General features: G+C 47.6%; 1 protein-coding gene across 10 annotated transcripts in view; it reads left to right on the top strand.

Moving 5' to 3' along the window:
- Positions 1-13,369, top strand: part of RCBTB1 (RCC1 and BTB domain containing protein 1) — a 67,035-nt gene that overhangs the window by 6,773 nt on the left and 46,893 nt on the right. For 9 of the 10 annotated variants that reach the window (XR_016438980.1, XR_016438981.1, XR_016438979.1 and 6 more), the window contains exon 2: positions 7,031-7,204. Coding sequence is in view for 6 of the 10 variants with exons in the window: in XM_090026132.1 (XP_089882258.1) it covers positions 7,079-7,204 (126 nt within the window). In the remaining 4 variants the exon portion in view is untranslated. The remainder of the gene's footprint in view (positions 1-7,030; positions 7,205-13,369) is intronic. The other variant, XM_090026146.1, reaches the window with a different exon arrangement.

The raw sequence follows: 13,369 nt of genomic DNA, 5'->3' as shown, positions 1-13,369 counted from the left end.
ACAGGAGTTATTGAATTAAACACTCTCCTGGCTTGTTCTGTAGTACTTGAACACTAAGAATTCCAAGTTTTGTGTTGTCTTACTTTACGGTATTGGTCAGGTGTTGATTGCTTTTATTTAAGATGATTGCTTTCCTTAGAAATGAAAATGTGAACACGGTGTCCAGGTGTAACTTTTCCAAAAATATTTGGCACAGTAAATATTTGAACTTGTAGGTCAGGTGGGATTGTTGGCGTGTGGACCAATTTTCGTAGCAGTTCGGAATTCACCTCTCCATGATACTTACAAGAACTAAACAATAGTTATGCAGCTGGTATACAGTGACAGCTATTTTTGTGCTGGTCACAATATCTTGTTCTCTTGTGTTCTGTTGTGCATTCTCTTAAAAATATAAACTCCTAAGGACAGGGCTGTCTTTGCGTTCCGTAGCAGATAAATATAAAAATGGGACTGAGGCCTCTTGATTATTACCATAATATAATAATCAAACACTGCCTTTCTAATGGAAATAGAGCCAAGAGGAATAACTAAACCAAGACTGTGTGATCTATGCTACAGCTTGAAAGCTAGAGCAAAGCCATGATATGTGTATGCTTTTATAGCAGTGTGGAGTCTCCTCTGGGATATTCCTGAAAACTGATTATTTGCACACAGAAAGAATCTGAGGTTATATTTAGAACATGGCTCAGAGAATAAATATAAAACTTGTTGCCTAAGCTGCTGGAAGGTGTCTGGCAATTGTCAGGGGACTCTGAACTTAAGGTGGACTGTACTTTGCTAGTGCTGAACAGTTATAATTACATATTAGATAAATCAGTAGCTTTCTAAAAAAGACATTTTTTGTCCTTTTGTTGTTTTGTTTTTTAGACACAAATATTTTTCAAAAACCATTAAGGGACCTGCATTTGACGTTTCAAAGAATAATCAAAGTTGTTAAGCAGTTCGTATTCCTTTTTAAATGAAAAGAGATGTTAGGATTTTTCTGTGGACTCAGTGAAACTATGATGTTCAACTAACTGAATAGAAACTAAAATACTTGGATGTACTTTTAGACTGAGGAATCATTAGGTCAGATGAATATAAAATCATGAATCATGATTCTTTGACCTGAGAGATCTGTAAACTTTAGTGTATGCGATAGTTAAATTTTAACTATTTTGTCAGAGATTGAGCTGCATGTTGGAATGGTTTTACGGACTTCTGAACTTAACTGTTTCTCTGCCATTTACAATAACTGGAGGTTGTTTATAGTTACCTGGAGGTTGCAGCTACTTTGATTGCTTAGCATGGCAGTTTACTTAGGCCTTATCTGCATTCAAGAGCATTATTGCCCATCAAGAATGATGGGGCGGGGGGGGGCGAGGACAGAGTACTGCCACCCAGGCTGCCACCTCCTGGGGGGAGCGAAGCTTGCCCACCTATGCCCTCCGTCCCCCTCTGCTATCACCCTGTGGTGCTGGCCTGCCCCCACTCCGCTGGCCCTGCTCCTCAGGCGGTAGAGCACCACCATGACAGCAGGGGTCAAGCAGTGCTGACCTCGCTCCCCGCCCCCCATCCCCACTGTCATGATGGCGCTCCACACTACTGGTTGTTTCACTAACCAATCAGAGTGCTCCAAGAGCATTACAGACAGACAGGCAGACAGACTAAACCCTTTATTATATAAGAATTTTCCCTCACTGATTCCTTAGTATTGATAATTATCTTTATTATAGATAAGGCAGCTTTAGACATTTTTATCACTAGTGTCAAACTTGCTTCCACAGCAGAATTGATGGTTCATCAATAAGGGAGCTTGGTAGCATTTTGAAGGGTAGGTAGAGTTTGATACGTTGTGGTGTCTCTAGTTACTGATTCTTTGTTTCCTCGCTCGTAGATTTCCTGTTCATTCTTTTGAAATTGAATGTTAAAAATTACCATTGTATAAGTGCTTTTATTAGATGTAAAAGTTAAAAGAAATGTATTCACAATAGTTGCATCAAAGTTGTAACGGTCTGTTAATGGGGGAGAAGGAAATTAGAGCAGACTCTAATGGCAAGTGATTTTAAGACTATTTAGACAATTCATACTGCTCAGGGTTGGAAGGGACCTAAACAGATCATCAGGTCCTCCCTGCCCCAGGCAGGAACGAGTGTGGGGGTCATAACACCCCAGCCAAATATCTGTCCAGCTTCCTTTTAAAGACCCCCAAGGTAGGAGAGAGCACTACCTCCCCTGGGAGTCCATTCCAGAGCCTGGCAGCCCTAACTGTAAAGTAATGTCTCCTGATGTCCAGCCTGAACCTTCTCTGTAACAATTTGTGGCTGTTAAATTCCTAGTAACCCCTGGTGGTATGCAGGGGAACAGAGCCTATAAACCTTCCATTCCATGCAAACCCCTTTTCTTAGTTAGGACCTGTAGATGTATAGCACTACTGTGCTAGTAATGGTAACATCCCAGCATAAATTGTTTGGGACTAGCACTTTCTTTAAGTAGACAAGAAAGTGTGAAAGGGAAACACTTAAGATTTAAAGGAACTTACTGTAATGGAGGGCTTCTAGCTTTTCTTACTTTAAGGGGAGAGAGGGCAGCACAAGAGGTCTAATCAGTGGGTAGCTGGAGCAGAGCTAGCTGCCAGAGAGTAAGCAGCAGAAAGACAGGACCCTATAGGTGGCTACTTGAGAGCAAGCTGCATTGCAGTAGGTAAAGGAGAACAGTGCAGGAGGAGCAGGCTAAGACTATGGAGAAACCTCTGTGGTTGAGAAACTTTGCTGGAAAGGGTGGTGCTCCTGGGGAATAGAAGCCAGCACCTGAGCCAGAGGAGGCAGTCTGGCTCTGGCTGTTTCAGGAACAAGGAACTCCTGAAACCCACGCTGCCAGAGGCAGCCCGTGACCCTAGAATAGGGGTAGGCAAAGTCCAGTTGGCAGTGGACTTCATTTCCTAGCAGCCCTTCCCTGCATGGCTGGGGCTGGTTTCCATGGTGACCCCAGCAGCAGCCATGCTGTGACAACACAGGGCCAGGGTTTCCATGGAGACCAGCCCCAGAAGCACTGGCAGGAGCTGCTTTGGGGCTGTGCGCTGGATCTAGCAGCAGTGACAGAATGGTCCAGAGCCAGGTAAGAGCCATGATCTGCAGCCTCCACGCTGGGACGTGCAGGCAGTGGATCCTGGCTCTGTCCCAGCTCCAGGCCATGCTGTCATGGTGGCAACAAGCTGGGTCAGAGCTGGGATCTGCTGCCTGTGCATCCCTGCCTAGAGCATGGAGGCTGCAGATCATAGCTCTGCCCTGGCTCTGGATCATGCTGTCACTGATGCAAGATCCCAGCCCAGCCCCAGACCATCTCCCTACCCTGCCAGTGCTGCTGGGGCCGGTCTCCACGGAAACCTTGACCCTGCGCTATCACACTACAGCTGCTGCTGGGGTCTCCATGGAAACTGGCCCCAGCCACACAGGCAGGGGCTGCCAGGAAATGAAGTCCATCCATCAGCTGGATTTGCCATTTTGCCCACCCCTGCCCTAGAAACTATGCTAAGAGGTGAGGTTTTGTGAGAGAGCAGAGACCCAAGATGGGGTGAGACTTTAACTTAAACTCAGTTGGCTTGTATTTTAAGTTCTGTTTGTGACCAGATATTTGGATGTGGTTACAGGGGAGGATGAAGGCCACTGATGGGGTGTCTGAGAGGCACTCCATATTATAAAGGGCTGAGGCCAGGGTAGAGGCCTGCAAAGGTCTGGGACCCAGTGGGCTGCATAGGGCTAAAGCTAAGTAGTTTAAAGGCTGGAGATAGCAGCCCTGCAAATCAGGGACTCAGTGGGCTGAACCCAGTATACAGCCAAAGGGCCCAGTAATAGTAAGACCTGTGAGGCACATGCATAGTGCTGGGGGCAGCTGGAGGCCGCGGTTCAGTGCCCTACGGCAAGACTAGTACCAGCAGGGTGAGAGTATAATTCTGAGATCTGATTAACCAGAGCGAGAGAGGTAAACTGTGGCTCACTCCAGCACCCTGGGCCAGCTTCCTTAAGTACTATAACATCCATCAAGGTGCGGCAGGAAAGGCAGAGAAGGAAGGGTACCCTGAGGAGCCAGAGTGGGGCAGGAATTGTACAGCCACTAGGGTGCTTCACTTGCTCACTAGAGATGGTCATCCAGAGACTTTTTTTTCAAACATAATCTAACCTTTGCATTCCTAATTGCTTAGTTTATTTTTACCCCACTCTATCTAAAAGGCTCAGAGCAGCTTACAGTAAACAGATAGCCCATGGAGAGGATTCCAGAAACAGTATCCCAGAACCCAAGAACTCCAACCCCCCTCCCCAAGCACTGCCTCTTCCCAAAAGCTCACACAGGCAAACCTTCCCACTAAACCCAACTGCCATTTGCAGCTGCTATTTGCATTCAGTTACAAGAAGCCTTTTCCCATACTGTTTATTGCCCAGTAGCAACCCACTGACTCCCACCACCTTGCCTCAACAGCAGGGGAGATCTCCTTCCCCCTGCTCCAAGCCCATACCCCTTATCCTGCAAAGGGGCTTTGGCTGTTCCCCACCTCAGCCCCTCCAAAAATGTCTAACTTTTCTCTGCTTCACTTAGTATAGCACCAAACCCCAAAGAACCTCAACATCAAAAGAAAAAGAACAAAGACCCTTGGTCCCTGCAGAAGGACTGGACCCCACTTTAATGTCAGTTTTTGTCAGCACCCATCCAGAGAGGCCTGCTGGCTTTGTATGGCCTGTAAGGTGGCGGGGCCCTTAGGTGGCTATAGTGGTGCCTGGACAGGGGCCTGAGCCCAGCCCCAAGAGGTAGCAGAGTGGCGGGGAAAGGGAGGAACTACTTCATTTTCTACCCATTCATTCTGACCAACTTCAAAAAAATTGCAGTTTTAAAACACAAGGCAGATTCTTGAGTGTAAACTTCTTTGTCAGCCTCAGTAAAGGCCTACATCTAAATTGGGGTACTATGCCTATATAATTCTTGAGGGTTCTTAGCTTTTGTAAACTAGCTCTGAGTAATCCGCCTAAGATGGTGTTAAACAAGGGGATGTAGGAGGCAATTGAGTAGGGACCAAGGGGTAGGGTAGGGAAGCAGGATTAAGTTATACTTACTAAGTATGGAGTACTTACTTGCCTTCAGTTTCACTTTCCTTTTAACATAGGCTTTTGGTATGTATTAATAGATGTAAAATAATAATTGTAATATGGCGAGTGCATATCAGAGCCTGTCATTTTATGAAGTGCTATAGCGAGAGAACTTTCAGATATATGACCATAACATAATAAGTGGCATAAATAAAAATCTGGAGAAGTGTTAACAGCTGAACCTATCTGAAGCTGCACTGTAGACATGACTTTTTCTTTTGCGTGAAGGTATGAATCCTAAAAAGCCCCTCAGATTTACTTTTTTTCTCTCCTTTTGAGTATTTCTGTGTAACTATTGGATCTGTGGACTTGCTGTAAGAAAATTGGGAAAAGTCAGGGTAGCAGATCTATACAAATTTTTCACACTAGCATGGTTTCTCCCTAACTTATATAATTTCTGTATCTGCTCTATCTTCTAATACAGGGTTATCAACGTGGCCAAGGGCCATGTATGGCACCACCATGAAGCTTTTGGGCTTGCATACTGCTTAGATTTCTTGGTGGCAGAAGCAGCCTCCCTCCCTTGCCCCCTCATGCTCCCTGCACCTCATGGGCTGCCTTAGTCTGTCAGTGGTCTATGACTAAGGTGACTGTAAGGAAATCTGGGACAATTTCTCTTCCCCCTGCCCGCCCCCCCCCCCGCCCCCCCCCCCAAATCAGTGATACTGCTGCGGGCAGAGGCCAGTGGGTAGGGACATGGTTACAGTCCCGCGTGGAGGAGAGCTGCCTGGTTGCTCCGCCTCCCTACCGCACTGCACCCCGCTCCCCTGTGATTTCCAGGACGCTCGTTTTTAATTTTTGCCAACAGTCTGGGACTGGACTTTGAAATTCAGGACTGTCCTGGGAAAACCAGGATGTCTAGTCACCCTCTTGCACCCCCCATCCCACCCGCCACGTGGCAGTAAGAGAGTAGGATGCTGGGGCCTGCAAGCTGCAAGTTTAACCACCCATGGGCTGTATGCAACCTGCAGGCCACCAGTGCAACATTCCTGTTCTAATAAAAACCAAAGTGAATTAACCTAGCTAACCTAACCTAATTAACTAATGATGATTGGTTGGTTGTTCAGTGCTTATCCTTTGCATTTTTGTTACTGTGAAGCCAACTTACTAAAGTTTTGTGCTACAATTGTAGTCTCCAAAATAAGTGCTCACCGTGAGAGTTTATAATCCATTTTGCTCCAACAGAACAAAACAATGCCACATGTTAAGTAAAAAATAATGGGGTTTCATACCCTGAGAAAAACCCCCAAACCCCTTGTTAGACTAATTACAAATTACAGATCTTATACTTCAAAATGTGTTTCATTTTTTAGAACATTTGAAGATACACTTTTTAAAAGTTAACATCTTTACAAGAGAGATTGAATTCTTGCATCTAATGGAATAGAAAATGGCCCCTGGGTCAGATTTGGCCCCCAGCGCTGTGTCATTTAACCTACAAGTTTCCCTATGGCCTTGTATACTAGATTGGGTGCACAGGGTAGTAGGGGCCTGATCCCATCAGGCAGGGTGTCCCTATACCACCCATCTAGTCGATGGGGGCAAAAGGTTGAATGTCACTGGAACAGGAAATAGAACCACTGAAAAGCAAATTCTTAGACAGCATGATTGAACAAAGGTTTTCAGAAAGAACAGTCATTTACTTCAAATTGTTCTCCGGTACTATGAAGTCCAAAAGTAGATCAGTGGATTTGCATTCTTTTTAAACCCATTTTTCTGGTGTTATCCTTTCAAAAGCTAGTTTTTTATTTGCACTTGATATGTTTTAGTATAATAAATGTGTACAGGCATACTACATTCATCCATCAAAGGGACAGTCTGTGAAGCTCTCTTGTTTTGCTTTCAAGTGCTTTCTTCCTTCTCTTCTGAAGGAAACAAAGGCTACTTTTTAACATTTTTGTCTTTTATTACAGCAGCAATGTCAGCTTACTTATAGGAATTGTCTGAAACGGAACACTGTCATGGTGGATGTAGGGAAGTGGTCAATATTTACCTTACTTTCACCTCAAGAAATAGCATCTATACGGAAAGCATGTGTATTTGGCACATCAGCCAATGAAGCTTTATACATAACCCAAAATAATGAGGTAAGACTACAGAAATGAAATGCCTTATCTATTTTTAACTGCAATTCTAACCTCTTGAGTAATTAATAAACAAATGTTTTATTCATGAAATTGTATATTTTAAAATGAAAGTGATGCAAATAACTTCTAAATATTTGAGATCTTACATGGAGACATGACTTGGACAACGGAATAGAAAGGATACATGTAAAATTTTGTAGGTGATACAAAATTTGGAAGGGTTTGCAAAAGCTGTAGGTAATTTATCATTCAAAATCCTGATAAATTGGGAAAGTGGTGTTATTGATTTTTCATCTGGTTGATTTTGGACCAGTTGCAGAGTACTACACTTGAGATGGAGAAATCAAACGCACAAATACAAAATGGGGAATAACTGGTGTGGTACCCATACTACAGAGGAGTATATAGGGGTTTTGGTGATTCCAAAACAAAATCAGAAATGCATCAGAAATGTGATGTGATGCTATTGCAGTAAAAGGTAAATATCTGGGATGTCTTCTAAGGAACTTTCTACTGTCTTTCATAAGGTAACTTTCTACTTGGTGCCACTGAGGCCTCTGCTTGAATCCTGTGTCCATTTTTAGCTCTTATTCTTGTTGCTGTTTCCAATTTTTAGTTGTTCTAGCTAAAGAATTACAGCCTCTACAGTTGTATCTTTCCACTAAAATCACGTTTCCCCCTTTAACCAAAACCAGAATTGTCACAGCTTTCTTATGAAAGAGAAGAAATTGTACAGTGCTCTAAGCATAGATGCACAAGAAACATGAAAGTTATTTGATCTGATTTCTGTACTTCCATACTAAAATTTCACTCTTAAGCACGCAACAAAAATAATCCAGGCTAAATCCAGATAAGGACTTGTGGACTTCAGGTGCCCAAGTCCAGAAGTGTGATCCAGAAAACTGCTCTGCAGTTTGTAACCCTAGAAGCACCTAAACCAGGGGCATCCAACCTTATAGTTTCATAGTAGCTAGAGTCGGAAGGGACCTAGGTAGATCATCTAGTCCGACCCCCTGCCTTGGCAGGAAAGAGCACCGGGGTCAGATGACCCCGGCAAGGTGCTCATCTAACTTCCTTTTAAAAATCCCCAGGCTAGGAGCCTGCACCACTTCCCCTGGAAGCCGGTTCCAGGCCCTAGCCGCCCTGACTGTGAAGTAGCACCTCCTAATATCTAATCTAAACTTACCCTCCGCCAGCTTGTGACCGTTATTCCTGGTCACTCCTGGCAGCGCACGGGGGAACAGGGACTCCCCCAATACCTGCTGATCCCCCCTGACCAGTTTGTAGCAGGCCACAAGGTCCCCCCTTAACCTTCTCTTGTGGAGGCTAAACAGGTTCAGGTCCCGTAGCCTCTCCTCATAAGGCCTGCCCTGCTGACCCCTGATCATACGAGTGGCCCTCCTCTGGACTCTTTCCATATTGTCCACGTCCCTCTTGAAGTGTGGCGCCCAGAACTGGACGCAGTACTCCAGCTGCGGCCTGACCAGTGCCGCATAGAGGGGGAGGATCACCTCCCTGGACCTGCTCGAGATGCATCTGTGGATGCATGACAGGGTACGGTTGGCCTTCTTGACTGCCTCCCCACACTGCCGGCCCATGTTTATCGTGGAGTCAGTGACGACTCCAAGATCCTTTTCCGTCTCCGTGCTGGCAAGAGGGGAGTTCCCCAACCTGTAAGTGTGGTGCCGGTTCTTCCTCCCCATGTGCAACACCTTGCACTTATCAGTGTTAAACCCCATCCTATTCTCATCCGCCCACCGTTGCAACCTGTCAAGGTCAGCTTGTAGCCTATTGCACCCTTCTAGTGCACCCACATCCCCCCACATCTTAGTGTCATCAGCAAACTTGAACAGGGTGCTTTCTACCCCCTCATCCAAGTCACTGATGAAGATGTTGAACAGTACCGAGCCCTGCGGAACCCCACTGCCCACGTCCTTTCAGGTCGAGAAGAACCCATCCGCTACCACCCTCTGGGTGCGGCCCTCTAACCAATTGGCGACCCATTTGACCGTGTGGGCATCGACACCACAGTCTCCCAGCTTTTTGATGAGGACAGGGTGAGAGACAGTGTCGAAAGCCTTCCGGAAGTCCAGAAAGACTACATCCACAGCAACCCCTGCGTCTAATGATTTGGTGACCTGATCGTAAAAGGCCACCAGGTTGGTCTGACAAGACCTGCCACTGATGAACCCATGTTGGTTGCCCCTGAGCATGCATTCCCCCGCAAGGCCCTCCTGGATGTGTGCCAGGATAATTTTTTCAAAGAGCTTACCCGGGATTGAGGTAAGACTAACTGGCCTGTAATTTCCCGGGTCCTCTTTTTTTCCCTTTTTGAAGATAGGGACCACATTGGCCCTCTTCCAGTCCTCCGGCACCTCACCAGAGCACCACGAGTGCTCATAGAGCCGCACCAGGGGTCCCGCAATGACCTCGGCCAGCTCCTGTAGAACCCTAGGGTGAAGATCGTCCGGACCAGCAGACTTGAACACGTCCAGCCTCTCCAGAAGTACCCTAACTAACTCCTCGCTAACCCCTGGCCCAGGCATGTCTCTCCCGGGGCCCAAGGGGGGCCCAGCAGGGAGGTGGCTGAACTGGTCCCTACTTAGGAAGACAGAGGCAAAGAAATCGTTAAATATGTTAGCTTTGTCATCTGGCGTGACGACTAAGTTGCCCATCGTGTCCTGCAGGGGCCCCACATTACCCGGGACCCTCTTTTTACCCCCTGTGTATTTGAAGAAGGACTTCTTATTGTCCTTAATCCAGGAAGCTAGTCCTATCTCCATCTCTGCCTTGGCCTTCCTGACTGCCCCCCTACATCCTCGGGCGACTGTAACATAGTCCTTCTTGGTGATGACCCCATCCCTCCATTGGGTGTATGCCTCCCTTTTAGCAAAGAGACATTCCCGGATGCTCCTAGTGAGCCATGGGGGTTTATGTGCCCTCCTGCTCCCTTTGACCCTTGTTGGGATTACCTCCCTTTGGGCATGGAGGATCGTCTCCTTAAGGAGCAACCACTCATCTTGGACATCTGGCTCCCTTCCCCTCTGGGTCCTCAGCGCTTCCCCAACGATCCTCCTTAGCTTGTTGAAGTCAGCCCTCCTAAAGTCTAGGGCTGTTGCCTTGTTGAATGTGGGGCCAGATCATGAACTTTTTATCACCTAGTGGGCTGGTGAACTGTATTCAAAGACCTGACAGGAAGCAGAATCCCCACCTTTCTGAATTAAAGTACAGTGTTTACTTTCATTTGCCGTTGTAACTCCTCAGTCCTCAGAAAACAGCTTGGAGGGCCACATGTTCGACAAGCCTGACCTAAACTCATTATGTGCCTCTGAACTTTAAACGTCTGTGGGACCCAGAGTTCTGCTTTTGGGCATACCCAGAAATCTCTGATCTGAGCACTTCTGTGCCTCACTCCTGCTTAAATCTGATTTAGGATCTGGGAAGTAGGCAGTGCTTCCTCAATCTTGTAGAAATGCTGAGAAGATCCCTAACACCAAGTGTGCCAGTGCCTTCACATAATGCAGATATAGTCACTCAAAAAACAAACAAACAAACCCAGGAACAGTGGTGGTGGTGTTTGCCTATTAAGTAATATTCTAGCTGTTGAGTGCCTACTGAGGAGGTGAGAGCCATGCTCAGTGACTCCTTCTGCCGGAGGGGAGTTCATATCCAAGTTCAAACCCATATCTTCCATAGTTTCATAGTTTCTAGGGTCGGAAGGGACCTGAGCAGATCATCTAGTCCGAACCCCTGCCACGGCAGGAAAGAATACTGCAGTCAAATGACCCCAGCAGAATGTTCATCTAACCTCCTCTTAAACACCCCCAGGGTAGGGGCCAGCACCACTTCTCTTGGAAGCTGGTTCCAGACCCTAGCCGCCCTGATTGTGAAGTAGCGTCTCCTGATATCTAACCTAAACCTACCCTCTGCCAGCTTGTGACCATTATTCCTGGTCACTCCTGGTGGTGCTCAGGGAAACCAGTGCCTTCCCCAATGCCTGCTGATCCCCCCTGACTAGTTCATAACAGGCCACAATATCCCCCCTCAGCCTTCTCTTTTGGAGGCTGAATAGGTTCAGGTCCCGCAGCCTGTCCTCATAGGGCCTGCCCTGTTGTCCCCATATCATACGAGTGGCCCTCCTCTGGACCCTCTCCATGCTGTCGACATCCCTCTTCAAGTGTGGCGCCCAGAACTGGACACAATACTCCAGCTGCGGCCTGACCAGTGCTGCATAGAGGGGGAGGATCACCTCCTTGGACCTGCTTGAGATGCATCTGTGGGTGCATGACAAGGTGCAGTTGGCCTTCCTGACTGCCTCCCCACACTGCCGGTCCATGTTCATCTTGGCATCAGTGATGACTCCAAGATCCTTTTCTGCCTCTGCACTGACAAGAGGGGAGTTCCCCAGCCTGTAGGTATGGTGCTGGTTCTTCCTCCCCAGGTGCATCACCATGCGCTTGTCGGTGTTGAAACCCATCCTATTCTCATCTGCCCATGCCTGTAACCTGTCTAGGTCTGATTGTAGCCTATTCCTTCCTTCTAGCGTGCCCACATCCCCTCACATCGTACTGTCATCAGCAAATTTGAACAGGGTGCTTTTTACCCCCTCGTCCAAGTCACTGATGAAGATGTTGAATGGTGCGGGCCTGAGGACCGAGCCCTGCGGAGCACCACTGTCCACATCCCTCCAGGTCGATAATGACCCATCCACCACCACTTGCTGGGTGCGGCCCTCCAGCCTGTTGGTGACCCGTTTGACTGTGTAGCTGTCAACACCACGGTCCCCCAGTTTTTTAATGAGAACAGGGTGAGAGACAATGTCGAAGGCCTTCCGAAGGTCCAGAAAGACTATGTCCGCTGCTACCTCTGCATCTAAGGATTTGGTGACCTGGTCGTAGAAGGCCACCAGGTTGGTCTGACAGGACCTACCACTAATGAACCCATGTTGGTTGTCCCTAAGCATAATCTCCCCTGCTGGCCCCTCATGGACATGTGCCAAAATAATTCTCTCAAAAAGCTTACCCAGGATCAAGATGAGACTGACTGGCCTATAGTTCCCTGCGTCCATCTTCCTCCCTTTTTTGAAGATGGGAACCACATTGGCCGTCTTCTAGTCCTCTGGCATCACAACCAGAGCACCATGAGTGCCCATAAAGAGGTGCCAGGGGTCCTGCAATGACCTCAGCTAATTCCCTCAGCACTCTGGGGTGGAGATCATCTGGACCAGCTGATTTAAATACATGCAGTCCCTCCAGAAGTTCCCTGACTAGTTTCTCACTGACTCTTGGCCTAGGTGCGCCCTCCCCTGGGCCCTGAGAGGGACCCAGTGAGGGGGCTGATCTGGTCCCTGCTTAGGAAAATGGAGGCAAAGAAGTCGTTAAATAGGTTAGCTTTGTCGTCTGGTGGGACGACCAAATTTCCTAGCGTGTCTTGCATGGCTCCCACATTACCCAGTACCTTCTTTTTGCCCCCTATGTATTAAAAAAAAAGGACTTCTTGTTGTCCTTGATCCGGGTAGCTAGTCCCAGTTCCATCTCTGCCTTGGCCTTCCTGACTGCCCCCCTGCATCCCTGAGCAACCGCAGTATAGTCTTCCCTGGTGATGGCCCCTCCCTTCCATTGGGTGTATGCCTCCCTTTTAGCTAGAAGACATTCCTGGATGCTTTTGGTGATCCATGGGAGCTTTTGTGCCCTCCTGCTCCCTTTGATCCGTGTTGGGATTACCACGCTTTGGGCTTGGAGGATTGTCTCTTTAAGGAGCAACCACTCTTCTTGGACACATGGCTCCCCTCCCCTCCGGGACCTCAGTGCTTCCCTGGCTATTCTCCTTAGCTCATTGAAGTCTGCCCTTCTGAAATCTAGGGCTGCTGTCTTGCTGCAGGCCTTTGCCACCTTGCACTGGATGGTGAATTCCAGCAGGCGATGATCACTGTCACCCAGGTGGTCGAGCACCTGCAGCCCCCTCACCAGGTCGTCACCCATGGCCAGCACCAGGTCCAACAAGGCATCTCCCCTGGTGGGGCTGTGCACCTCTTGGGTTAGATGGAGGTACTGCATTTTGACTAGGAATGTACGTGAGCGGTCAGGCTTGGCTGACTGGTCTTCCCAGCAGACTTCTGGAAAGTTCAGGTCGCCCATGATGACCACATCCTTTGACCTAACTGCC

Source organism: Crocodylus siamensis, chromosome 1, assembly GCF_052110815.1.
Source record: "Crocodylus siamensis isolate JL-2025a chromosome 1, ASM5211081v1, whole genome shotgun sequence".
Lineage (NCBI taxonomy): Eukaryota > Metazoa > Chordata > Crocodylia > Crocodylidae > Crocodylus > Crocodylus siamensis.
The sequence above is the reverse complement of the archived record's forward strand: the minus strand, read 5'-3'. Positions and strand labels throughout refer to the sequence as shown.